General features: G+C 42.0%; 1 protein-coding gene across 2 annotated transcripts in view; it reads left to right on the top strand.

Moving 5' to 3' along the window:
- CPXM2 (carboxypeptidase X, M14 family member 2) overlaps positions 1-22,064 on the top strand; it is a 63,398-nt gene that overhangs the window by 13,816 nt on the left and 27,518 nt on the right. The window contains exons 2-3 of one of the 2 annotated variants that reach the window (XM_003208224.4): positions 9,208-9,317; positions 13,436-13,575. In XM_003208224.4, coding sequence (XP_003208272.2) covers positions 9,208-9,317; positions 13,436-13,575 — 250 coding nt within the window. Of the gene's footprint in view, positions 1-9,207; positions 9,318-13,435; positions 13,576-17,186; positions 17,343-22,064 lie in introns of those variants that run through there. The other variant, XM_019617880.2, reaches the window with a different exon arrangement.

The raw sequence follows: 22,064 nt of genomic DNA, 5'->3' as shown, positions 1-22,064 counted from the left end.
AGAGTCTATTCTAGAGCTTAAACTTGATTAAAAGTTGAATGGCATTAAGTGGAGATGGAACAGATGACATTTAAGGAGATTCCTTCCAACTCAAATGATTCTGTGATTCCTTGAAGTACCGCTTACTGGAAGGTGGCACATTTCAGTCTTTCTCAAGTGTAAATCGAATACTTAAAAATTGAGGCAACAGTAACTGTGGCAATAAGATGTAATGGTTCATTACTGCTATAAAGAACTCTTTTATAATAGTTCAGGTTTTTTTGCTTGATGTCTGTAGGCTTCGTGTGTGTGCTAGGAAGAGAGAGAGAAGGTGGTGGGACTAGATGACCTTAGTGGTCTTTTCCAATCTTCCAATCCAATGTGTCTACTGCATGTTATCAGTGATAACATTCATTTCAGTGAAGTTACATGTTTGTAGAGAGTGGAGTTGTCTGTATGAATTTCACTACCAGGTCTGGTATAGCTCCAGGTTTGCCTCAGATTAAAGCTTGTAGAACACTTTGTAGATGCATGTTTCCAGGAGCCAAAGTTTAGGCAATTTTTCATCTTATGCATGTTTGAAGAACTTCATGCTTATGCTGTTCTCTGTACAACTGCACAGTGAGTGAGCTATATCTAGTGATGACTGTATACAGTTACTGCTTCAGCTTCCGCAGGAGCAGAGAAGAAATTGATTGCATCATAAGACACTCTTTATACAACTGTTTTATGCAGTTGTACGCTTTCTGGTAAAATAGACTCAAGGGGAATTGTTAAATTTGTTAAACTTTCGCACTTCAAAAGTGTCTTGTTTATTGGGCCACAGAAGGATCTGATGATAGCAGGTACTTGTCTTGCTTTTTTTTTTTACTTGTTAATGGTATTTCAAGTCTCAATGTTTATTTTTAATAGCTACAATTATGTTCTTATTGTAGAATCTTTGGTCCTGCAGTACACCTCAGTGATTTGATACTTTAAGCTATTTTTGGCTTGAGCACATTGGATTGATACGCATTTTAATGGCACTTCTAGTCCTATACCCTGCTAGCCTGCAAGCAGTCCGACTGCTTTTTCTCCCTTGTTTGTCTAAGTCTGTTTGTTTAGATCTGGGAAGAAAAGAGTGGTTTTCATTTCGACGGCTGTATTCAGTTTTGTGGCTTTAGTTGGAATTACAGAAAGTCTTCATCCTGTACTTCAGAAAAACAGAGGAGACATTTTAAATGAATAACACACAAGTCAATGTTACTCAGTGCTTATAATAAAAAGAAGTGATAGAACACTTTTTGGTTCTTCAAGGGGATGTTTATTTCCCAGAGCAACTAAATACATGTATTCCTTTGTACAGAAAGTGGAGATCGTGGGTACCAATGAGAGCTCACCATGTTACAAGGACTCGGAAGCTTTCCTCAGGCTATGCCTGTGGTGATACTTAACAGCTCTAGACAGTAATAGCACTGAACACTGCTTGTTATCACATCAGTTCTTTTGTCAGGGCTTTGTAGCTATGACTGTGTTGGGAACATGCAGCTGTGTGACTCCCACTCCCCTCCTTCCCCATGTCAGCTCACTGTAGCTAGTGTTCCCATGGACAAGAAGAGTGGGAATTCTGGTGCCTGCCTGCAGGCCTTCTTTTTCTCCACCTTTTTCTTCTCTTATGGATGGATGGGCTTGGCTGCTGCTTCTTAAGTTCTTGGGTACTTTCTTCTTAAGCTCTTTACTGTGAGAGTGGTGAGGTGCTGGGACAGCTGCCCAGAGAGGTTGTGGATGCCCAGTCTCTGGAGGTGTTCAAGGCCAGGTTGGATGGGGCACTGGGCAGCCTGGGCTGGTATTAGATATGGAGGCTGCTGGCTCTGCATGTGACAAGGGGTTGGAGCTTGATGATCCTTGATGTCCCTTCCAACCCAAGCCATTCTATGATTCCCACCTCCCAGAAGGACCACAGGCAGAAAGATCCAGTTGCAGGAGAAAAACTAGGAAATGTTTCTTGTGTTCAGGCACGCAGACACCATGTGTGGAGGGCAGGGATCCTGTACTGCCTGCATCACAAATCATGCCATCTCTTAGGTAGAATGTATGACAGTAGCAGCAGGCAGCTCTGGGGAGGCTACATGGCGTCTAGAGTGTAGCTGAGCCTCCTGAGTCTGAAGGTTTAGGCAAGAAAACTCCTAGAGAACAGGCTTTCTGGAAATTCCTGCCTCCAGCTGTGCCAGGAATAATAGTTACTCTTCCTGTTAATTGTGCTGTTTGTCACAACGAGAACAATCTGGGTGTGTGAGGGAAGAAAACTGTGTGGTAATAAAAAAAAAAGTGTACTTTCCAAAAAAAGTTTGATTTCATGTCAGATATGACCTAAGGATCAAAATAATCCTTAAATTATTCTTTAATTGCCTTGAATTGCTGAGTTTTCCCTGAACTTCAAAGGCAGGAGAGGAAACTCTTCTACTTTTGCATAGTCTGCAGCCTTTTGGCAGATGACTGATTCCTGCATCAGTCAGCATTTAGGTGGCAGGAAGGAAGTGTGAAAGTTTTCCTTTTCTGTGAGTCACAAAAGGGCTGTGAGGCTGAGGACATAGCTTTGGTGGCCTTGGAGACTCTGAAAAAGGGTTGTAATGAAGAAAAGTGTCTGATCATCCAAAGTAGCTGAAAGGTATCAGATGGGTGGCATTTCACTGAGACTCTGCCTTCACCTGGAGCCCATGAAAGTGTTCCTCTTGAGCTAAGGAGGCTTTGGCTCAGACCTCATATCAAAGCAGGCTTTTGTGGTTTCCAACTTAAGGTGTTCATTGTTTGTTTTAAATATTCAACAGGAACCATTCGAAGTGCATGCTGCAGCACTGTAATAAATCCAGCCCTCTTCTCATACAACCTCTGACATTTTAAACTCCTGTGCAGTGTATTCTGCTTGTACAAGAAACATACACAGTTTTGATGCAGCATTAGAGTGCAATTAATGTTGTCTCTGGATAGGAAAATACGGCATCAACTCAATCCTTTGATTGATCTTTGGTCTGGGACTGTAATTCAGCTTATTTAACTTCTGCCTAGGAGATTTGATGTTTGCTTTGTTCTTTTGGTGCTCAAGGAATGGGTTTATAACAAAAAGCAAATAAATGCAAAGTGTGTTTGCCTGAAGAACCTTTATCTGTCTTTACTTCTTCAGTTAATCTGCTGGACTGAACTCAGGCCAGAAAACAAACTAGAATGCATTAATATCAGTACTTTGTGAACATAGGAACTGCTCAGACTGAAACCTTCGGAGCTGTTTCCAGGGAAAAGCTGGGCCTTCCCAAGTATAGAGTATGACTCATGAACATCTGTGAGAATGTCACACTTCCACAACCACATCTTCAAAACAGCAAAATTTAGCCACCCCATGTCTCCCTACAAATGGCTTAAGACTGTAAATATAATGCTTTTTTTTAACATGGAGAACCTTTTCCTGTTTAAGTCAGCCCCCGTAAAGACTGTCTGTGACAGCCAAACAACCAAAATGCACTGTTTGCAGGCAGCAGCTCAGCAGAAATGTTCTCTTGCTTGTATTTCACCTTTCAGGTGCATTGCTGTTTTAAAATACTTTGCATAACTGAGAGCTAAGTCTTATTAGAGACATGGGAACTAGAGTTTCCTTAACAAGTTCCCACTATTGGGAGATGAATCATAAGCCACACGTTCCATAGGAAAAGCTAATAGTGTTAGACTTATTTAATAAGCTTCATTAAGAATTTTTGTTAAAAACTACAAGGGTCTGAAATTGGAAAGACTAAAACTGGATCAAAATAGTAAGAATAATATAAGTGTTAGAGTTTTCATCCCTCAAAATATGTTTGTGGGCTTAACTAACCTATTATAGTAGCTTCATACATTTGCAGCAGCTTCTCTACCTGTGTTTAAGCATTTTATGTAAATGGAACCCAAATTCTGCTTCTACTTTGGGATGACCCAGAAAGAGAAATAGGGAATCGGAAGCTGAAATGACAGCTGCCTTATGATATGTGATTTTGCCATGAGCGCCTGAGCATACCGTGTCAGAAGGATGAATTTTTTTAGTCCCCAGAGAATGAGGTTTCTGGAGAAGGGATGTACCTGCAGCCAAGTTAGATAGGCAAACTCACACGCTTGGTTTTTGTTTCAGGTTGGATGTTAGGAGACATTTATTCTCAGAGTGTTGATGCAGTGGCACAACTGCCCAAGAAGTGGTGGGATCATCATTCCTGGATTTAGGAGCCATGGGGATGTGGCACTGAGGAATGTGGGCATGGTGGGAGAGGCTGGAGTTGGGCTTGGGGATCTGAGAGGTCTTTTCCAGCCTTAAAGATGCTGTGGTTCCATGACTGACTCTATGATAAAAGCAGTAGGTTGCTATCAGAAATAGCAACCTGATGCACGTCCTGCTGGCACCACATGTGCAATATGGGCTTTTGATTCTTTAAACTGACCATTGTTGTTTCTAGAGATACTTAATTGTCCGTTGAGAGAACTTGGCCTGTGCTGTGTTACTGGAAATTGTTCTGGCAGTGTATGCTTGGATGCAAAATGCACGACCTGAAGAAATCGGTTACACTGTAAAGGTCATGAGGTCCTTTTCATAGTAAAAACCTGATCCAACTTCTATAAGAACAGTGGGAGTTCTTCCATTGACTCTGGTGGTGCTGGCTCAAGCCCCTAGTGCAAAGCCATAGATGTCAGCAGCAACAAGGAACTGTCCTGGCTCTAAAGCCATTCTCTGCATAGAGAAATTCTCTGTCAACTTGTCGTCAATGCTGCCTTGTCCTCTTCCTGCCTATCTCTACAGTGTAACTTCCTTTCTCCCCAAACAAACATTTCAAAGGACAAGGGGGTTCTTAGATATTTTAAAGCGAGGAAGCTCCTGGAGCTAAAACACATTGGAATCATAAGGAATAACTCGTTAGCCAGAGTGCATCCTGCCTCCAAACATCAGGGAGCCTGTCAGACAGCACTGGGCTGATATTTCTCCATTTCCAGAGCTGAGAGTGAGGAGTTAGACAAGCCCAGACTGGTGTAGATTGAAAAGGATTAGTGATATGGCTCCTAAAAACGTAAGTAAAAAAGGGAATGTGCTCCTCCTGTTTTTCATTCCATTTAAAAAAATGATCAGGTTCTTAAATTGATGGGAAACGTTCTTTAAATACAACAATCATTTGTCTGCTGTGCTTTTTAAAAGATAATAATTTCCTAAATGCATTCCCATTAGATACCAGAGCTGTAGAGACAATCCGTGCTCACCCGGACATCTTCATTTGGACCAGCAGAAAATAAAATAAATGAGTGATTTAGGAAATAAAGATGAACAAGAGTGTTCTCTTTGCCCTGTTCATACATACATCGTCTATTTACAACATTAATCTGCATTTCCAAGGATGTCTGCTGATAATTTTATCACAAAGAATCGTTAATCTTGCAGGAGATTAACTATAACTATGCTGCAGGTGTAAGGACAAGCAAGATGGTTCTGTAGAGGGTGGTGGTATTTTTCTTTTTGAGCTGAGTTTCAGTGGAAGATGCAGCATCGTTAGGGCATGGCTATCCTGAGGCTGAAACTGCTTTCAGGCCTGGTTTATTATCTCTGTACACAGCCAAGCTGAGATTACAGCCTGAGGTGGTGCTGGCTGCACCTTCAGCTAGTCCTCCTGGTACAGGCAAGACCCAAGTCATAATGGGTCAATTCAGATTGCCAGAAATGAGCTGGGGATTGAAGGTAACTCCTGCATACTTCAAGGAAGAGGTGATGGCTCACAATGCCACACTTTGGAAAACAATCATCTTCCATCTAGCTAGCAGAAACAAAACTGAAAATCATGAACATGGAGATATAATTAGCGAATCTATTTTGAATTGGAACCCCCACTAGATCACTGTTCAAGAGGCAAATATTATGTCTGAATCCATACCCTGCCTCTTTTTAGGTCTTGGAATTAATTAATTTGATCCAGACACCTTGTCAATGTGTTGTTTTTAAAGTAATACTCACTCATGGTTGAAAATTGCACGTGAAATCATGACTGGATACAGCCCAGAAAGAGAGAGATGCCCACACCTCAGCCTCTTCCCCAAACCTGCAGGGTGAATGCTTGCTTTTCTGCCAGTGAGAAACATAAATATGTTGTTGGATTTTGTTACCACATTTTTATGTACACAGCATTTGGATTAAAATGCTGAATTTCCTATATTTTCAAATTCCTTTTTCAACTAGTTAAAGAAATGACAAAATAATTGGGTCGTTGCTTGTTGAATCTATAACGTAAAGCTGTTCTGGTTGCTTATGCTTCCCCACGTCTAAAGCTTTTGTATGTGTTTTCCTAACTGGCATTTAGACAGTCTGCATGGCAGTTTTCATTGCTATATGGAAAGCTTCTCTAAATTACTTAGAATATAAAAATTAATACTTTCAGAAGTGCAGGCTTAGCCATAAAGCACTTTATTTTCCTGTGTATTTCCTAAAAATAATTAGTTTGTCTGAATTACCCCTAGAGGAGTTAAGAAAGCTTGTGAGGGAGGACAAACTAATGCAATAGTGTAGATAAACTGAAATTCACAGTATGAATTATATATTTTTTTTTCTGTAGTGTAATGGTAACTTCAGGTTGATTGTATGACACTGTAGGGATTAACTTGGACTTAATCTGATGAGCTCATACTGAGAACTTTGCAGTCACCATCTCTGTACGTTATAGGTCAATTATTTGGTCCAAGATGTTTCTCAGTGTATCTCTTTATTGATGATGGAATTTGTATGTCTGTGGAAGGAATGAATATTTCTGTATTTTTAGTATTTCTACATTATTAACAATCAAATGTTGTCATTGTCTCCCCTTCCCCAGACCAAACAGTCCTAGCCTTAAAGCCTAGTTCACTTTCAGAGACAGCAAATTAGGTGCTCTCCTATAAATTTTTATGAATAACAGTAAAAAAAAAGAATTACTGGGTATTATTGAACAGCTGTTAAAGATACAAATCATTTCACTTGATATATTCTAAGGCTTGACAACAGGAAGAAAGGACGCCGCATTGCTAATAATATATTTTCATCAGAAGTATCTATATTTTGTGTCACTTGCTCTTAGAGCCTACTCTGTCATCATTGACAACTCCCACAAACTGAGCATTTCATAATATTGGCCTGTTGATCTGATGCCTTTACAGGCAACACAAATAACTGATGCTGAAAAAAATAAAGAGCAGCTAGGTGCGTATAATAGGGATCCATATGAACAATGAGATAATACACACCAATACATGCAGGCTTTTTTTTTTCCAACATCCTGCAGTTTAAGAAACCCTGCCTGAAATGCACAAGCAATCCCAGAATATGGCAATTTGATAATGTTAAGAGTCTTTCAGTCTGAATAAAACCAAACCCAGTTCTTTATACTTATGCTGGTGCTGCATGTCACATCTGGGAAGGCTGGGGAGCCTCAGCCAGTATGCTGCTGGTGGAGCTGGCTGTTTGCTCAGTGGGAAATGCTCTGTTTTTTCATTAATTCCCTTCAGAACATGCACATTACCCCCCCTAGCCTGTATTAGACATGTTATAAACATGGAGCGAGTGATGTATGAGTGGGAAGGCAGCTTGTCCTGGGTACTCCTGGGTAGTGCTTTAGCATTGTGAGGGTGTTCGCAGACTCAAATATACTGCAGTGCAAAAGGATTTGCAGGATTACCTGTGAGATTCATTTCCTAACCTGTCTGCAGGACTGAACTTGCTAAAGGAAGGCAGGCAGTCCCCAGCTCTGCAATTTACTCCCAGTAAAGATCTGTCAGAGCCTGAGACTTCTTCCAGTCGCAGTGCAATGAAAGATGGAGCAGTCTGGAAGGAAATGCAATTAAACCGATCTGCCAATGAAACCCAAATCCTCCGAGCTGCTCCGTCCTCTGGTTCTCCTTATCCATCCTGTCTCTTCTCTGCTTGGGGTAATTAGATTGAAAGCTCTTCAGAATGAGGAACTGTCTGCAGCCTGTCTCTTGTGTACCAGTACGATTGCAGTTGGTGCATAAGAAAATACATTTGTAATTAACGTTTGTCTTTACCGCCTCTGATGAAGACATAGAACTTCGGCCACTGATTTCTGTGAGAACTTTCCTAAGGATGAGCATACAAATGCTAGCACAAATAGCACGCAATGGTTTTCCCGAGGGATTTTAGGTTGTTGTGAGCTGAGCAGGAGCGCAGCAAATCTTGTATACGTTTTGACAGTTTGTGCACAGCAATACAAAACCAATGTGAGAGTCAGACCTGGCTAAATAAACACCAAGGCACTGCTTCCCACCTCTGCCATGTGCAGGCTTTTCAACCTTGGTCCGTGCTGAATTCAGGGCCTCTGAATCGTGCCCTGCTCTAGCATTCAGCTGCTGCCAGAATGCCTCTGTGCTTTTGTCCACCTTCTGCAGAGAACAGAGTGCACTTCCCAGCCCAACTATAGTGTTTCCAGGACAAATACGCTGAGGACTGCGAGAGACTCAAATAGTGGGGTCATCTCAGACCACAGTGTTTTCTCAGCAAATAATGAAGTAGGCTCTTTCCAATGCCTTATCTTCCAAAGCCAGAGCTCTGGGCTCTAGCTTGCTGCGTTCCCAGCTCGCTGTTGGGGCAATGGCATCAGCTTTTCTTTCTTTTTGTAATTTGGAGCCGAGAGAGATGGCTCCTTGTTGCAGAATTGCCCTCTTTGTGCTCAGTCATTACCTCTGCAGCTCTGCGGTCGGCCTCCCGGACCTCTGTAACAGATGCTATTGTGCAATGTGAGCGACTGTGATTGAACTTTCCAGAATGGATTTTAATTAGAACCATAACTTCATACAGTAGCTTGGAATGAGTACAGGAGAAAAATCAAAACGAGATGAAAAAGAAAAATGCCAAAAGGCAGGAAAATAAAAGGCCATTTTCTTGGCGTCTTGTACTGAAACACACTGGACAGGAAATATTCTGCATATCTGTGAAAGACAAAAGCATAGAGCAAGCAATATTAATTTTATGTGAGTGACAAAAAGCCAGATCCTCACTGGTGTAAATCAGCATTGCTTCATTGGTTTCATGAGAACTGCCATTTCTCATCGACTTCACTGGTGCTGTGCTCGTTACACCAGCTGAAAGCCCAGGCCAGCTTGGCACAAGTGAAACCAAAACACTTGGAATGCCTGTTTACAGTTTGCTTTTTTAAAATAAATCAATACACGTTGTATATATTAAGTTTCAATAAATCTTTTGTTTTGTAGATTGTCCTCCACTTGGTCTAGAGACACTAAAAATTACTGACTTCCAGCTCCATGCCTCTACAGCAAAGCGATACGGCCTCGGGGCCCACAGAGGAAGGCTTAATATTCAGGTAACATCCATTTTGCTGCTAAGTGGGAGAATGGCTTCAGGTTGTACGGCTACATAAAGGGAGCCAGTGGATGGTTATTGGTTCTGACTGCCTTGACAGCTCATGTAATTCAAGTGAAGGGAAAACGCTGGAATTAGAGCAGTGAACAGGGTTGATGGATCACCCTTAAAGTTGTGGGGTTTATTTCCCTGGTTATAGAAGTCACGTGCTGAGGTTGCAAACCCCAGCAGAGCTCTGTGGGTGAGCAGAAGTGGGTGCTCCCTGCATGGCTGCAGGAGCATCTACAAAGAAGCTCCCACTACCAACGACTTTTTGCCATTTGCCTGCAGTTAACGACAGCAGTTAATTGGAAGTATGTGGCTCTAAGTGAAGCTCTTGCCCTGAGGCTGCTTTTCAAAGGCAACGAATATACTACAAAAGATTCTGCAATTCGTAAGCCGTAAGCAGACAGTCTGCTTTCTCTGCTTTTATTTAACGTTAAGGTTGTGCTTAGCTACTTTGTGTGTCCAAAACTCTATTTCTCTATTTCTTGTGTTTTTTGTCAGGAGGCCCAGTAAGTCAATCTGCAGTCTCTCCAGCAGTAGAGCCAACTTGAGTGGAAGGGGGCCAGGTGCAGCAGTTGGGTGCATGTGAGGTCCCACCTGTGGGCTCTGCAATATCGTTCTACTGAGGGCTGAGCAGTTTTCTGCTTCTCAGAAATTTTCTGCTTCTCAGAAAGAGTGGTAATGCTGCAACGTGCTGCTCTGTTCAAGGAGTGTTCAAGAACTGTGGAGATGTGGCTCTAAGGGATGTTGTTAGTGGACATGATGGGGGTGGGTTGGGGTTGGATTGAGGATCTTAGTGGTCTTTTTGCAACCTTAATGATTCTATAAAACTATATATATAGATCTGTGATGCAAATCTCTGAACTCTGTGTTGGCTGTGCTTTTTCATGATCTCTAGAGGTCCCTTCCAACCCCTACAATTCTGTGATTCTGTTAAAGTCCACTTTATTTACAAACGAAAGAATAACATGGGTTCAGATCAGGAACCTATCTAGCCCAGTATGCCATTACCACCAGTAACACCACCTTGAAGTAAATAGAGGAGAGTCTTTGATATAAATGATGGTTCTCCTAATGGTGGTCTGGAGCCTCCAATGGAAGGTGAGGGAGCAGTCTTCTGCTGGGAAATGAACAGCAGGCAGCTCTTCCTTCCCAAAGGTCGGTGAGGCTTAGGGCAGGCTGGCTTGGTTTCTTTTGGTGCCCTGTCTCCCAGGTTCTTGTGGCTGCACTGATCTCCCCCTATGTTCACCTGCTGGTTATAATAACGATGCTTCTGCCAGGTCTGTGATGATTGATTCTGTTCATTTATTATACAAAAAGAGTCTCCCCTTCCTTAATGCTGTAGCTCTGTGCCCTCCATGCAGTGCTGTGGGGTCTTGGGTGGAAGGACCTTCGCTCCAGAGCCAGCTTAAATGGGAGATTTTCTCTCTTCTTTGGTCTGAGATCTTTGCATAGAAAGATTGTACATTTTACTTGGTTGGTTTGTTTGTGGATTCTTTCTCCCTGTGAGCACAAATTTCATAATGTCACACTGCTGCTTGATTACAGATTTTCACATTGTCATTTCCTTCAGCTGAAGTTTTATGTGGACTGATTCTCTTACTATGCAACAGCTATTTTTGCAGTTCTCTGGTACATGCAGTTATCCTATGGCTCTAGGAGGCTTGTATACAAATAACGCAACAGCACCCAGCTCATGGTGAACTTCAACTTCAGTGACTGCTCTGCTGTATTTTCTTGTTGAAATGCAGCCTTTTTCTCTGCTACAACCTTAGCTCCAAATGGAGATTTCTAATAATCCTCCAATCCACGATTTTCTCCACTACTGAAAGCTTATCTGTATGCTACAGACACAGCAATTCCCCAACCCCCTTGACCATTAGGAGTTACCACTATGTCTGGCGCTTATTTCTCCTTAGATACTGCTCCCTTTGAAATCAGCTAAAAATTAGCAGCACTTACATTTTGCAGCTCTCTTCGTGTACCTTGCTTTTCAGCATTAAGTTTTAAGGCTTGTGAATTTCAGTCACGTTGCTGTGGTGTCTATGCTTATCACCAAGCACAGGCCAGACTTAGCAGGGCTCTAAGGATCTGCCCTCTAGGATCTGCTTCTGCAGAACCCTGTGTTGGGTGGCACTTGATGTTGGATGCTGGAATTCCAACTTATCTATGCTCTCTAAGGAGTATTTGATGATAATTGTTCTCATCTTTCAGGAATGAAAGCTTTCCAAAAAATGTGATATTAATTTAAACTACTGAATAATAATTCTCCTCTCTTTCTGTCTTTCCTCATAGAGGAAAGGTTTACAACACAACAAGCATCATGCTAATGGGCAGCATTCTTAGTCTGATTGAAGACTGAGGGTCCCAGCCACAGCAATGGGAGATACGGGCAGAATTGGTGGAATTTCACCAGTGAGCAGGGGATTAGCATGACGTTGGTTCAAGGTGCTCTGCAGATTGTAATGCTTCCTGGCAAGCACTGGTTTTCAACCCTAAGGCTCCATCAAATTCCATCTTATTTTAAAATGCTCTGAAACCTTTCCTTGAAAAAGATTCTAACTAAGGCAGTGATCATATCTGTGTTGTTTCCCACTGTTCAGGCCTCCTTGAAGAATTTATCTTTCGTTAATGCAGTTCCTCACCATGCAGTGTGCTTCCTCTTGTACATGAGCTTTGCTTTTAAGATACTGGAGTGAGGACACAGAAGTAGGTGGCTTCATGTAAATTTGGCCAAGGCAGGAAAACTAATAATACTTAAGCTTCCCTGATCTTAGATTTGAACGCTGTTGAAAATGAGAAGCCTCAGGAATTGAATCTGTGTCTGCTTTGCAGTGCTCTCTTCAGATGTTACCAGACTCAGGCTGGAGAAATAGGATTGACAGCTGCATCTCCTTTTTGTGGATTAGACCAATCCAGCACCTGTTTTGGCAGAAATTTTGTGTACAAATGGAGAGAGAGATGTCAGTCTCTGACATCGTTAACCAACTATGGCTGTAATCTCAACCCAGCTATGTCTGTAATCTCAATCCAACGATGGCTGTAATTTCAATCACAGTATAGAATAGCTGTATGTCAGAGCTTAAAGGAGTCTCTAATACACATTTTCAAAGTTTTCCATACTCTTCATTTCTATTTGGGAAATATTTAAAAATATCCTTTCTTGGAGTTGCATGGATGGCAATGATAAATCCACATTAAACACAGATGATATAACATAAAAATAAATGTAGCCTCTGAGAACCATATGGAAAAGCTTCTGTGCTTTCTGTGACAGTAGCCAGCTTGATGCAGAACATTTCCTCAGTTTCAGTAACAAGATAAATATCTGAAGACCTCGCATGACATGTTTCTTTGACTGTTATTTCTTGTGTGCTTAGATTCTGCAAAATAAAATATCTTGTGGCTATCTCCCTTTTGAAAACGTGTAGAAGACTGCTTGTGGAGTTTATTGTTGATGTAGTTCAGCGTATAGATTGGTAAGCAAGCTGGAGTCCAGCGGGGAGCTGGGCACTCCTGAATCCTTAAGCTTAATTTTCTGCAAGGTCTGAAAATCCCTAATGCTGAAAATTTAGTGATGGGAATGAGAACTGGTGGAACACAGCATTGCTGTTTCCATATGCTTTACAGTCTCTTTTGCTGATTCTGGAGGAGGAAGAGTTAACTCCATCACAGACTATTACTGAAATGGAGCTGAGATCACTTTTTAGGACTTCCATCACTCTGAAGACCGTGTGGATAATTTGTTTTTGGTGAAGGCTCTGTCAGGCCGCAGGCACAGACAGGTGGACTGGACTAGACTGAAGTTCTGTTTGTGCTCTCTGAGCTATATTTGTAAGTAATGGCTCTCAGGTTTTGAAGGGGTTTTGCAGAGTTCTTTCTCCCACACAATTTGAGCAAGAAAACATTTTGGCCATTCCATATAACTGTGGAGAATGACAGTCTCAGGGTGCTTAAGATTGAGCCAAAGGAGAAAATGAAATGAATGATGACTTCATGTTTTCTTTTCTTTTTCCCAAGAAAGACCTTTGGTTTCCTGGTTCTGATTTATGAAGAGTTCTGCTTTCTTTTCAGGCAGGTGTTAACGAAAATGATTTTTATGATGGTGCTTGGTGTGCAGGAAGAAATGATCCATTTCAGTGGATTGAAGTAGATGCTCGAAGGCTAACAAAATTCACTGGAGTCATCACACAAGGAAGAAATTCTCTCTGGTCGTAAGTACATGCTTGATTTTTTTCCTTGAGATTCTGAGCTTTCAAGCCAAAGGATTCATGCTGCAGTGTGCTTCTGTTTTTCAAGAAAAAGAAAGAATTGAAATGATGCACGAAGTTGAGTATTGAATGCAGGAACACTGAAAGGCAAAGTGCTTTTACATGGCATAAAATGCAACTTTCAAGGTAGCAAACTTCTATAGTCATTATTTACATCTCTTAAAGGAGGCAATGGGTTATATGCCTTTATACTTAATTAGCCAAATTTCATTGTGTTAAGCTTTCTAATTCTTTTCCAGAATTAACTTGATTAGCTTATCATATTAAAGAGTAAATGGCGACACTCCAATACAGTTCTGAACTTAGAAGTTTTTTATATCCTTACTTTTTGTTCTAAAGAGGAATTTATAACAATCCAAACCCAAACTCCTGGTTTTGACCAGGAGTGAGCTGTTTGGTACCAGGCATGCAGTTCGGGCTTCATGGATGGGAGGAAGACTGTGCATTTCAAGTCTACTTCTATGAAGATTTTAAGGAGAGCTTGCAACAAGTCAGCCTAATTCTGTCACTGCAAAGAGGCAATCCAGCCATGCATAGCCCAGGTCTACCATTTTTGGTTCCCCAGTGTTGGCTGTTTCCAATGCTGAAATCAATTGTGAGCTTTCTGGTTATTTCTTGAGTTATTGGTTGAGTGTACTGCACTGGGAAATAACTGCTTTGCAAAGAGTTGTATGCATTTGTGTGCACTTACTCATCTGTGGCCTGCTTCTGAGTGTAGATGCCCAGATTGCAGTGTTCACTCAGTCTTGCTTAACTTCTGGTTGGATCTCACTGCGTTATGTGAGCAAATTACCCTGCTTGTGGGGAGAGGCCTTTTCCAGCAAGTACACAGGAGACGCACAGTATAAGATCGGTTCTGGTCAGATCCCTCATTAAGAAAATCTGTGTGATGCACAATAAAAGGGAAACAAGAAAAAAGGGAAACATCACCATAACTAGGAAATAAGGAAATAAGTTCCTAGGAACTACGAAATAAGATATAATTTTCCTTATACTGTTTAACTTTCTGATATTTCGTTTCTTTAAACAACGGAGAGGAAGCAGGAGCCTTTTTGGCAATAGGGTTTCTATATTTATTCCACACTGTTCTGTATTGGATAATTACAGTAGCAAAGGATTATTCTTTCCTGTATTCATACTCTTGACGTTGCTATTCTCATCAACACCAGCACTGCACTGCTTTATCTTGTCACACTGCTATTTTTAGTTTGGCTGTATTGTGAGTTTGCAGCCAGACTCGATGTTCTATTTGTAGCTGGTACTGTCTGGGTTTTTGGAGGGTTTTTTGTTTTTTGTTTTTTTTGGTTTTTTTGGTTTTGTTCTTAACTGAGTCTTGCTCCATGAAAAGTTGGTGGGCAGAATGGTAATGGCCTTCAGGAGGATTGGGTCTGATGCTGGGAGAGCTGATCCAGGCTCTTCCTGAGCTGTTGTTCAGCTTGCAGTGAAATTGGCACATTTCTGCCTCGTGGGGCAGGTCAGTATCTCCTGGAAAATGTGGCTTCTCTTGTCAGGGTCTGGTGTAGTAGGCATGGTAGCATGGGTTGATGACTGAACTAGATGATCTTAGTGGTCTCTTCCAACCTTAATGATTCCATGTTTCTAATTTGGTTTGTGGAAGTGGCCTCCCTCGAGTCTACCTCATTTCCTCGGCCCACGTCATCAGATAGAAGAGATGAAATCTTTTTGGTTGATGTTTGGGTCATCTTTTACACACGTCAGTCCCTAGATTTTAAAATTAACTTGATTCTCATAGAGGTACCACAATAAGATTTTCAATATGCAGCCCTCATCTGGACCAGGACAGGTATCCTATGGTTTCCAGCATCACAGCACTTGGGGACAATGTGTCCAGAGCAATGTCAGGTGCTACTTTCCACATTAGTTGTAGTGGAGCATCCCTCCAGCAGTCAAGGAAGAGAGGAAATTAAAACCATGAAACCCTGGGGTGGACAGGAGCTGCTCGAAGAGAAATGGAATCTGTAGAACAGTAGAGACTGAGCATGAAGCAAAGAATGCCTTGGGCTGGAGTTGAGGGGCACTGGTGGGTACACTGGTACTCGTGATGGCATCAGGATTGCATCAGACCCCAGCCTGCTGGGACTTGTGCTGCTGTGGGCAGGTGCTTTGGTGAGCATTCTATTACAGTGGGCACTAGAGACAAAGGAGAGAGACGTTATCTTCCTCTCATGCTTTGCTGCCATTATCAAAAAGCACTACTGATGAAATGAGAGTTTGTACAAAAGATGTCATTATGCTACCTGAGGCATCTTCCCAACTTTATGAAGTTATGTGACAGGAAAAGTGCAGTCATAGATAATAGAAACACAGGTATATTGGGAAATAAGCTTATTTTGGGTAGGAGAGACAGAAAACAGCCTTCTCTTCTGTGTTGTATTAGAAGCAAAAGCCTGCCAAGCCTGAGAGCCAAGGTAGGATTTTATTTAAGCCTTGGAGATTTTCCCAGCATTATATAAGAAAGTCAAGACACCGGGATATATGTGTGCTAGGTTCACCAATGCTATTATGTGATACAGATTAAGAATCAGAAAAAGCCATTTTTCTGTCTTCATACTGGACAAGAAACTTGAACAAAGCAGAAAAAAAAAATTACTTAAATGAAAGTCACCTGTGAACTACTGCCCAGATCAGATTCATACCTGTCCCTTTGGCTTCCTGCAGCTGACTTAATGGGGACATGTAATGACAAGGAAAGGAAGGCAAGGACACTGCACTGAGTGCTGCAGGAAATCACTCTGCTCCACGTTGTGAAGCTGCAATACTGGAACCAGTGGGAATCTGGCCTTCGATTCTGCAGCTACTTCTCATGCTGTAGCCAAAGCTAGCTTACTGGTGCAGGAAGCAACCCTTTACTCCTTTATAACAGCTCTGACAGCTGTCATCTGGCTTTGCTGACAGCTGCTCCACTCAAGCAGAGGTGGTCTCTTCACCTCAGCTGCCTTGTTTATCAGGTTTAGGGACTTCATAGGAAATGGATGAGCCTAAAGGTCACACCTGACATAATGCAAAGAGCACAAAAATGCATGAAGCTGTCACCCTTCGTACTCTGGCAGGAACTGCTTCACCTTAGTTTTTCTTCTCTTAGTTTCACTTGCGAAGTTGCCTGTTCTTGTCTGCCTTCCCAGGGCATTTGTGCCCGAGCTTGAGACATGAGAGCACTAAGGAGGAAGAAGCCAATGTGCTGAAACAGCTCTTGAAAGTACACGTGACCTGACTAGAGAAAGAAAGAAAGAAACCATGCTCGGTTAGTAATGAATACTTGAATTGTTTAATCATTTCCTTTATAGAGAAAAACACTTCTCGAAGTCAAATTCTGTACTTGAGCTGTGTGGCTGCAAATTCCATGACAGCTACTTGGAAATGAATCATTCTGCTTTTCTCTCCCTCTCCAGTCACAAGCAGAAACAGGCCTTGCGTGAAACCTCCTGAACTGGGAGGATCTTTACCAAAGCAAATATGTGCACTTGGTGGGTGTTGCAGTTTGGGCAGCGCAGGCACTCCTGAGAAACCCAAAACTGTGGCAAAGCACTCTGTTCACCATCATCAATACCAGCTGGGGTTTGGGCTCTCCAGAAGATCTGCAGATGTTGAGTTTCTCAGGAAACGGGGAACAGCTCGGAGAACCGGGGCTCCTTTCTGTCTTCCGTTCTGATGAGATGTGGAACTCAGGTGTGCTGCTCGTGTGGGCTGGTGTAAGTAAGAGCTAACACCTTGAAAGTATGTCCTATGAACTGAGCACGTTTGGGGATTAGCATCTCATGGCCTTAGCACACTGCTTCACTGTGAATATCATTGTTAACAGAAGGATGTTACTGAACTCTGTTTGCAGAGCTGTTTTGTTTGCCTTTCAAGAAGGTCGTGTGAGCGATGTAACCTTCTAGAGATGCACGTGACATCCTCTTCAGAGACTGAGGATGCCAATAGATTCAATCTAGCTGAGCTACTGGAGGGTTTATGGCTGAGAATTTGGGGGAGAAATATAGTGTGTAATTCTCTTTAATTCTGCCAATATGTCTTTGAGTTTTATGAATTATGTATCTTCAAGCAACTGTTCAAGGCTGAGAGGGGCACTGGAGGCATCACAGTGGAATTGGGCTGTATTTAAAGCAATGATGTGATAGTTTAAAATATGCGTTCTTTTGAGAGAGGAGAAGAAAACATTAATCACTCTTAGCAGTTTGAAAACATGTTTCTCACAACCCAAACAACTGGATTCCCACAATCCAAACTTGATAGCTCAGTGCCATCTTTTGTGTCGAGAAAAACCCGTATATTTAAAGAGACTTCATGTGTTAATACAAAGCTTCAACAATTTCAAGGTAGAGGATGCTCTGATTTTTAGAGAAGTGGATGAGATGTTTCAGCAACTTATATTTGTGATGATGCATTCTTTTTAAGTTAATCTTTCAAACATGCTAAATGATGCATTAATATTACTTGTCAGGAAATAAAGTGACAATGTGGAAAAAAAAAAAGCATGGGTGCAACAAGCTGTGCAGAATGCTCATTCTGGAGTAAATTTCCACAATTTAGCAGGAGAAATTAAAAATATTTCTTATATATTTATATTATATATATAATTATATATATAAACTCAAATGCAAAACATTCATTTTTAATTTAAGAAAACAAGTGTGGACATGGCAGTTCACAATGCACATCATGACCCCCAGCATTTCTCTTTATAAACCATTAGTAGGGAACAGCAGGTCTGCAGCAAGCTGAGGTTCAACTCAAGTCAGTGCTGTTTATTTGCTGCTGATTGGGTGGTGCAGAATGCTGCTTTTTCTTGACTCGTGAGCTGAATGTTTTGCCCCACTTTCTTGTTACTGCAGTGTTCACCTCCATTTCCTGAGGAGCCAAGACTCATTTCTTTGGGGCAGTTCTTAAGTGAGGATTCCAAGATGGTAAAATTTGATGCTTGCAAGAGGGTAAAATTTCTTCCTCCCCTCTTTAGCCACTTGTTATGTCTTAGTAATAGTAAGATTGTCTTTTTGATGAGAGAGTCTCATCAGTATTTTTGGTATTCCAATAATCAGGAATTTATCAGGGATAGCCGAGTGTTGCACTATTAGTGTTTGGGACAGCAGAGTGGTTATTTATTGGTATTTGAGTTGTTGCTAGAGATACCCAAGAAAACAATTTGCACAGTACGTGAGAAGAAGGGGTAAAATACAGAGAGAAAACAAACCAAACACAACAGTGCTTTGGAAGCACAGTGGAATAAATTGTAAACATGGTTCAGTTCACGAGAACAACAGACACGTTTGGCATTGACTTCCAAAGCAATACCATTTTTCCCCATGTTGAGGATGTGAAAACAGACCCCGAATAACAACTTCAGCAAATTCAGTGAAAATCTCTCTGTGTTTTATCCACATCCTGTAATAAAATAGGCAGCTGCTGTGTACGGACACGAACTGTTAAGGCATATTAAATCAGCGTGAGATGATATTGGCCCTGACTGGGTGACGGGACTGCAGAGATTGTTACAGCCTCCCTGAAGTCAGGTCTCACTGAGTGACTTCCCAGTCCACTGACATCATATCAAACACATCATGCAAGTTATGTAACAATCTGATTTCAGTGTCACTAGTTATCATCACAGAATGGCTTGGGTTGGAAGGCACCTTAAAGATCAGCTAGTTCTAACTCCTGTCATGGGCTCATTCCCTAACTCTGGCGTGGTGCAGATGCCTTGTGGGGAGAGAGCCTGCCCTTCTCCTGGGGGCATTCAGAAGGGGAGGGGTGCTACAATGGGAAGCTTTAAAACCAAACGAGCTGAAGCTTTTAGGAAAAGGATATACCAGATAAGTACAGGAAACAGATTAGTCAAGCGTATTACCCACAGCATTGATTTGTGTATCTTTTAATGTGAATTGTGCCTCTTTGCAATGAGAGTGTCTAAGTGTGAGGTTACCAAAAGACTGTTGTGCAGCTGCTCCTTTTCCCCTTCCCAAGCCAGCATCCATCCTGCACACAGCAAGAGCTTGGCCATGTCTTTGTGTGTACTCAGTAGGCAGGAGCCCTTTCAGCATTGCTGTAAGTGTGCTCAGAGCCGTGCACACAAGTGGCAGTCTCTGCTGGTTACTGTCAGAGCAACCAGAGGCTGACTGTATTTAGCAGATATAAACGATGCGGAAGGTGTGGTGGAGGAAGAATTTCAAGCACGTGCAGATCCCTTTGCAAGGAGTGCCCTGTGAATGAAAAGTGTTAAAACTGTAAAACCTTTGAGGCCAAGGATATCTTTGACCCCATGCAAGAGGCTTGGGGCCATACAATGTTTTTAAAGTGTGAAAGCATAGTAGTTACGGGAAACAACTACAGCTGGATTTCCACTGGCACACTGCTGCCCAGCATTATGTGGTTCCCAGCTGTAAGATATTATTCTGTTAACATCAGTGTCTCAAAGCTTGCTGGGGACACAGATGGACTTGTCCGAGTCCAGGCAAGTCCTGGGCAAAGGTTGTGAAATCCTCTGTCTGGAGAACTTTGATGGACAAGCCTAGGGGCAAGGAGAGAGAGAGATAAGCTGCAGCTAAATAGCTGTGAAGCGGTCTTTTGTGTGGACTTACCTCAGGATGATGGCCATCTCGGGGGATACTCACATGAACTCTTGCTCAAGCGCCCCGGGATGTCACGTAGGCAGGAGGATAAAAAGAGGAACCGAAAACCACGAGGGTAGGTGTCTGCCATCAGACACCACGGAATTCCTGCGTGCTGGCGGACTCTCCTGGGCCTGCTACCTGAGCCCTGCTGCTTCCTCCTGGATCGGCTCCGCGACTTCCTTCTGCCGCCTGCTTGCTGCCCAAGGCCGGCCACGCTGCTTCTCTCTTCCGCCCCCCCCGCTGCTTCTACTTCGGACCATCGAAACGTCGTGCAACGGGACGGCTGCTGGATCCTGGTGGTGACTATCTCCGCTTTACTCATGGATGGGCCTGGGCAGTCTGAGCTGGTGGGGCAGGCAGCCCATAGCAGGGGCTGGAGCTGGATGAGCTTTAAAGTCCTTCCAACCCAACCATTCCGTGGATTTTCAAGGAAGGCCAGAGACTAAAATCTTATAAAAACCCACTGTAAGATGCTGCCATTGGATGGGAAGCACATTTACAAACTCACTGAGAAGGGAGTTAGGAAAAAATAAAATAAAGTCCATGTTTAATTCATTCAGAGCAAGAGAATTTCTTGCCTTGAGCTTTTCTTCATAGGGCCTCCAAAGAGCCAGATCTCACAGCAGTGTATTCATTTAAGTCAGCTAGAAGCAATTTTAAAAATTAAATATTCAAAGATTTCAATTATTAAAAAAAAGCCCACCCTTGCTTGCTGTTCAAGCTTCATCTCTTAAATCATGTTCATTTTAATTAGTTTGTAGAACTTGCTGGGCTACCTGTGGTTAGCCAGAGCATTTTTTAACTTGGCTTATTTTTGAAACTGTTGGGCAGTTGGTGCTTTAAAATGTTAACCACGGAAATGTTGTTAGGCTATATTAATGGTTTTATATTTATTTGCGTGAGATTACAGATTGCTTTTTCAATCAGAAAATCATTAACTGCCAGCACGCTGATTGCATTGCATCATTAGAGATTAATCTAATGTTTGCCTAGCGTTTTTTTGTATAAATTCCTCTATTTCAAGCACTTGGACTTGTCGATTTATGTATTGTTGAAGGATACAAATCTGTTTGCCTATCGTTTTTATTTTCTAATTTTGAGTTTTGCAATGTAGACAGATTAGATTGCCCTGACAGCAAATGAATGACACAGTCAGCTTGGAGTCAGGTGATGCTCACCTGAACTCTGCCAATGCTTTCTGGTCTCCTCTGCAGCATCTCAGTGGCCACGGGGTTGAATCTTTGCCTATTTGCCTTAAATCCTGTGGGAATGGGTGGTGCGGATGAGCATCCTTTGAGGCTGGGATAACTCACCTGTTGCTCACACAATTGTCCATAATTGAGAAGCTTGGCTCTAAATAGTTCACACAGCACAAACTAAAACCATATCCAGACAGTCAGAGGTTGAGGTGCTCACCTGCTGGAAGTTGGGCAGCCAAACCTACTGGCACCTCTCCACTGTTGCTCATGGAGGAAATCTGCTCTCTGCTTTGATAAAGTTTTCCCTCTGTCCATGGGTGAGTTGCCTAGGCTTCCCCCCAGCTTGGTTTTTTGGATGGAAATGGATAAACTGAACATTTCTCATTCATCATAGGAAACTGAATTTAAAATTGAAGATTCCAGATAAGCATAATCTTATTATATATATATATATTATATTATATATAAATTAGCTAATTATAGAAAATGCTTTTTTTGAAATCCATTACAGTGAGTAAATTTGGATTGTATTTGATATTTGCATTTACTTGCTGGTTAACTTGTTGATTAGTCTTAGCAAAAAACACTGAGATTTCTCAGATTATTT

This window comes from Meleagris gallopavo, chromosome 8 (assembly GCF_000146605.3).
Source record: "Meleagris gallopavo isolate NT-WF06-2002-E0010 breed Aviagen turkey brand Nicholas breeding stock chromosome 8, Turkey_5.1, whole genome shotgun sequence".
Taxonomy (NCBI): Eukaryota; Metazoa; Chordata; class Aves; order Galliformes; family Phasianidae; genus Meleagris; species Meleagris gallopavo.
This window is presented reverse-complemented; position numbering and strand designations above follow the sequence as displayed.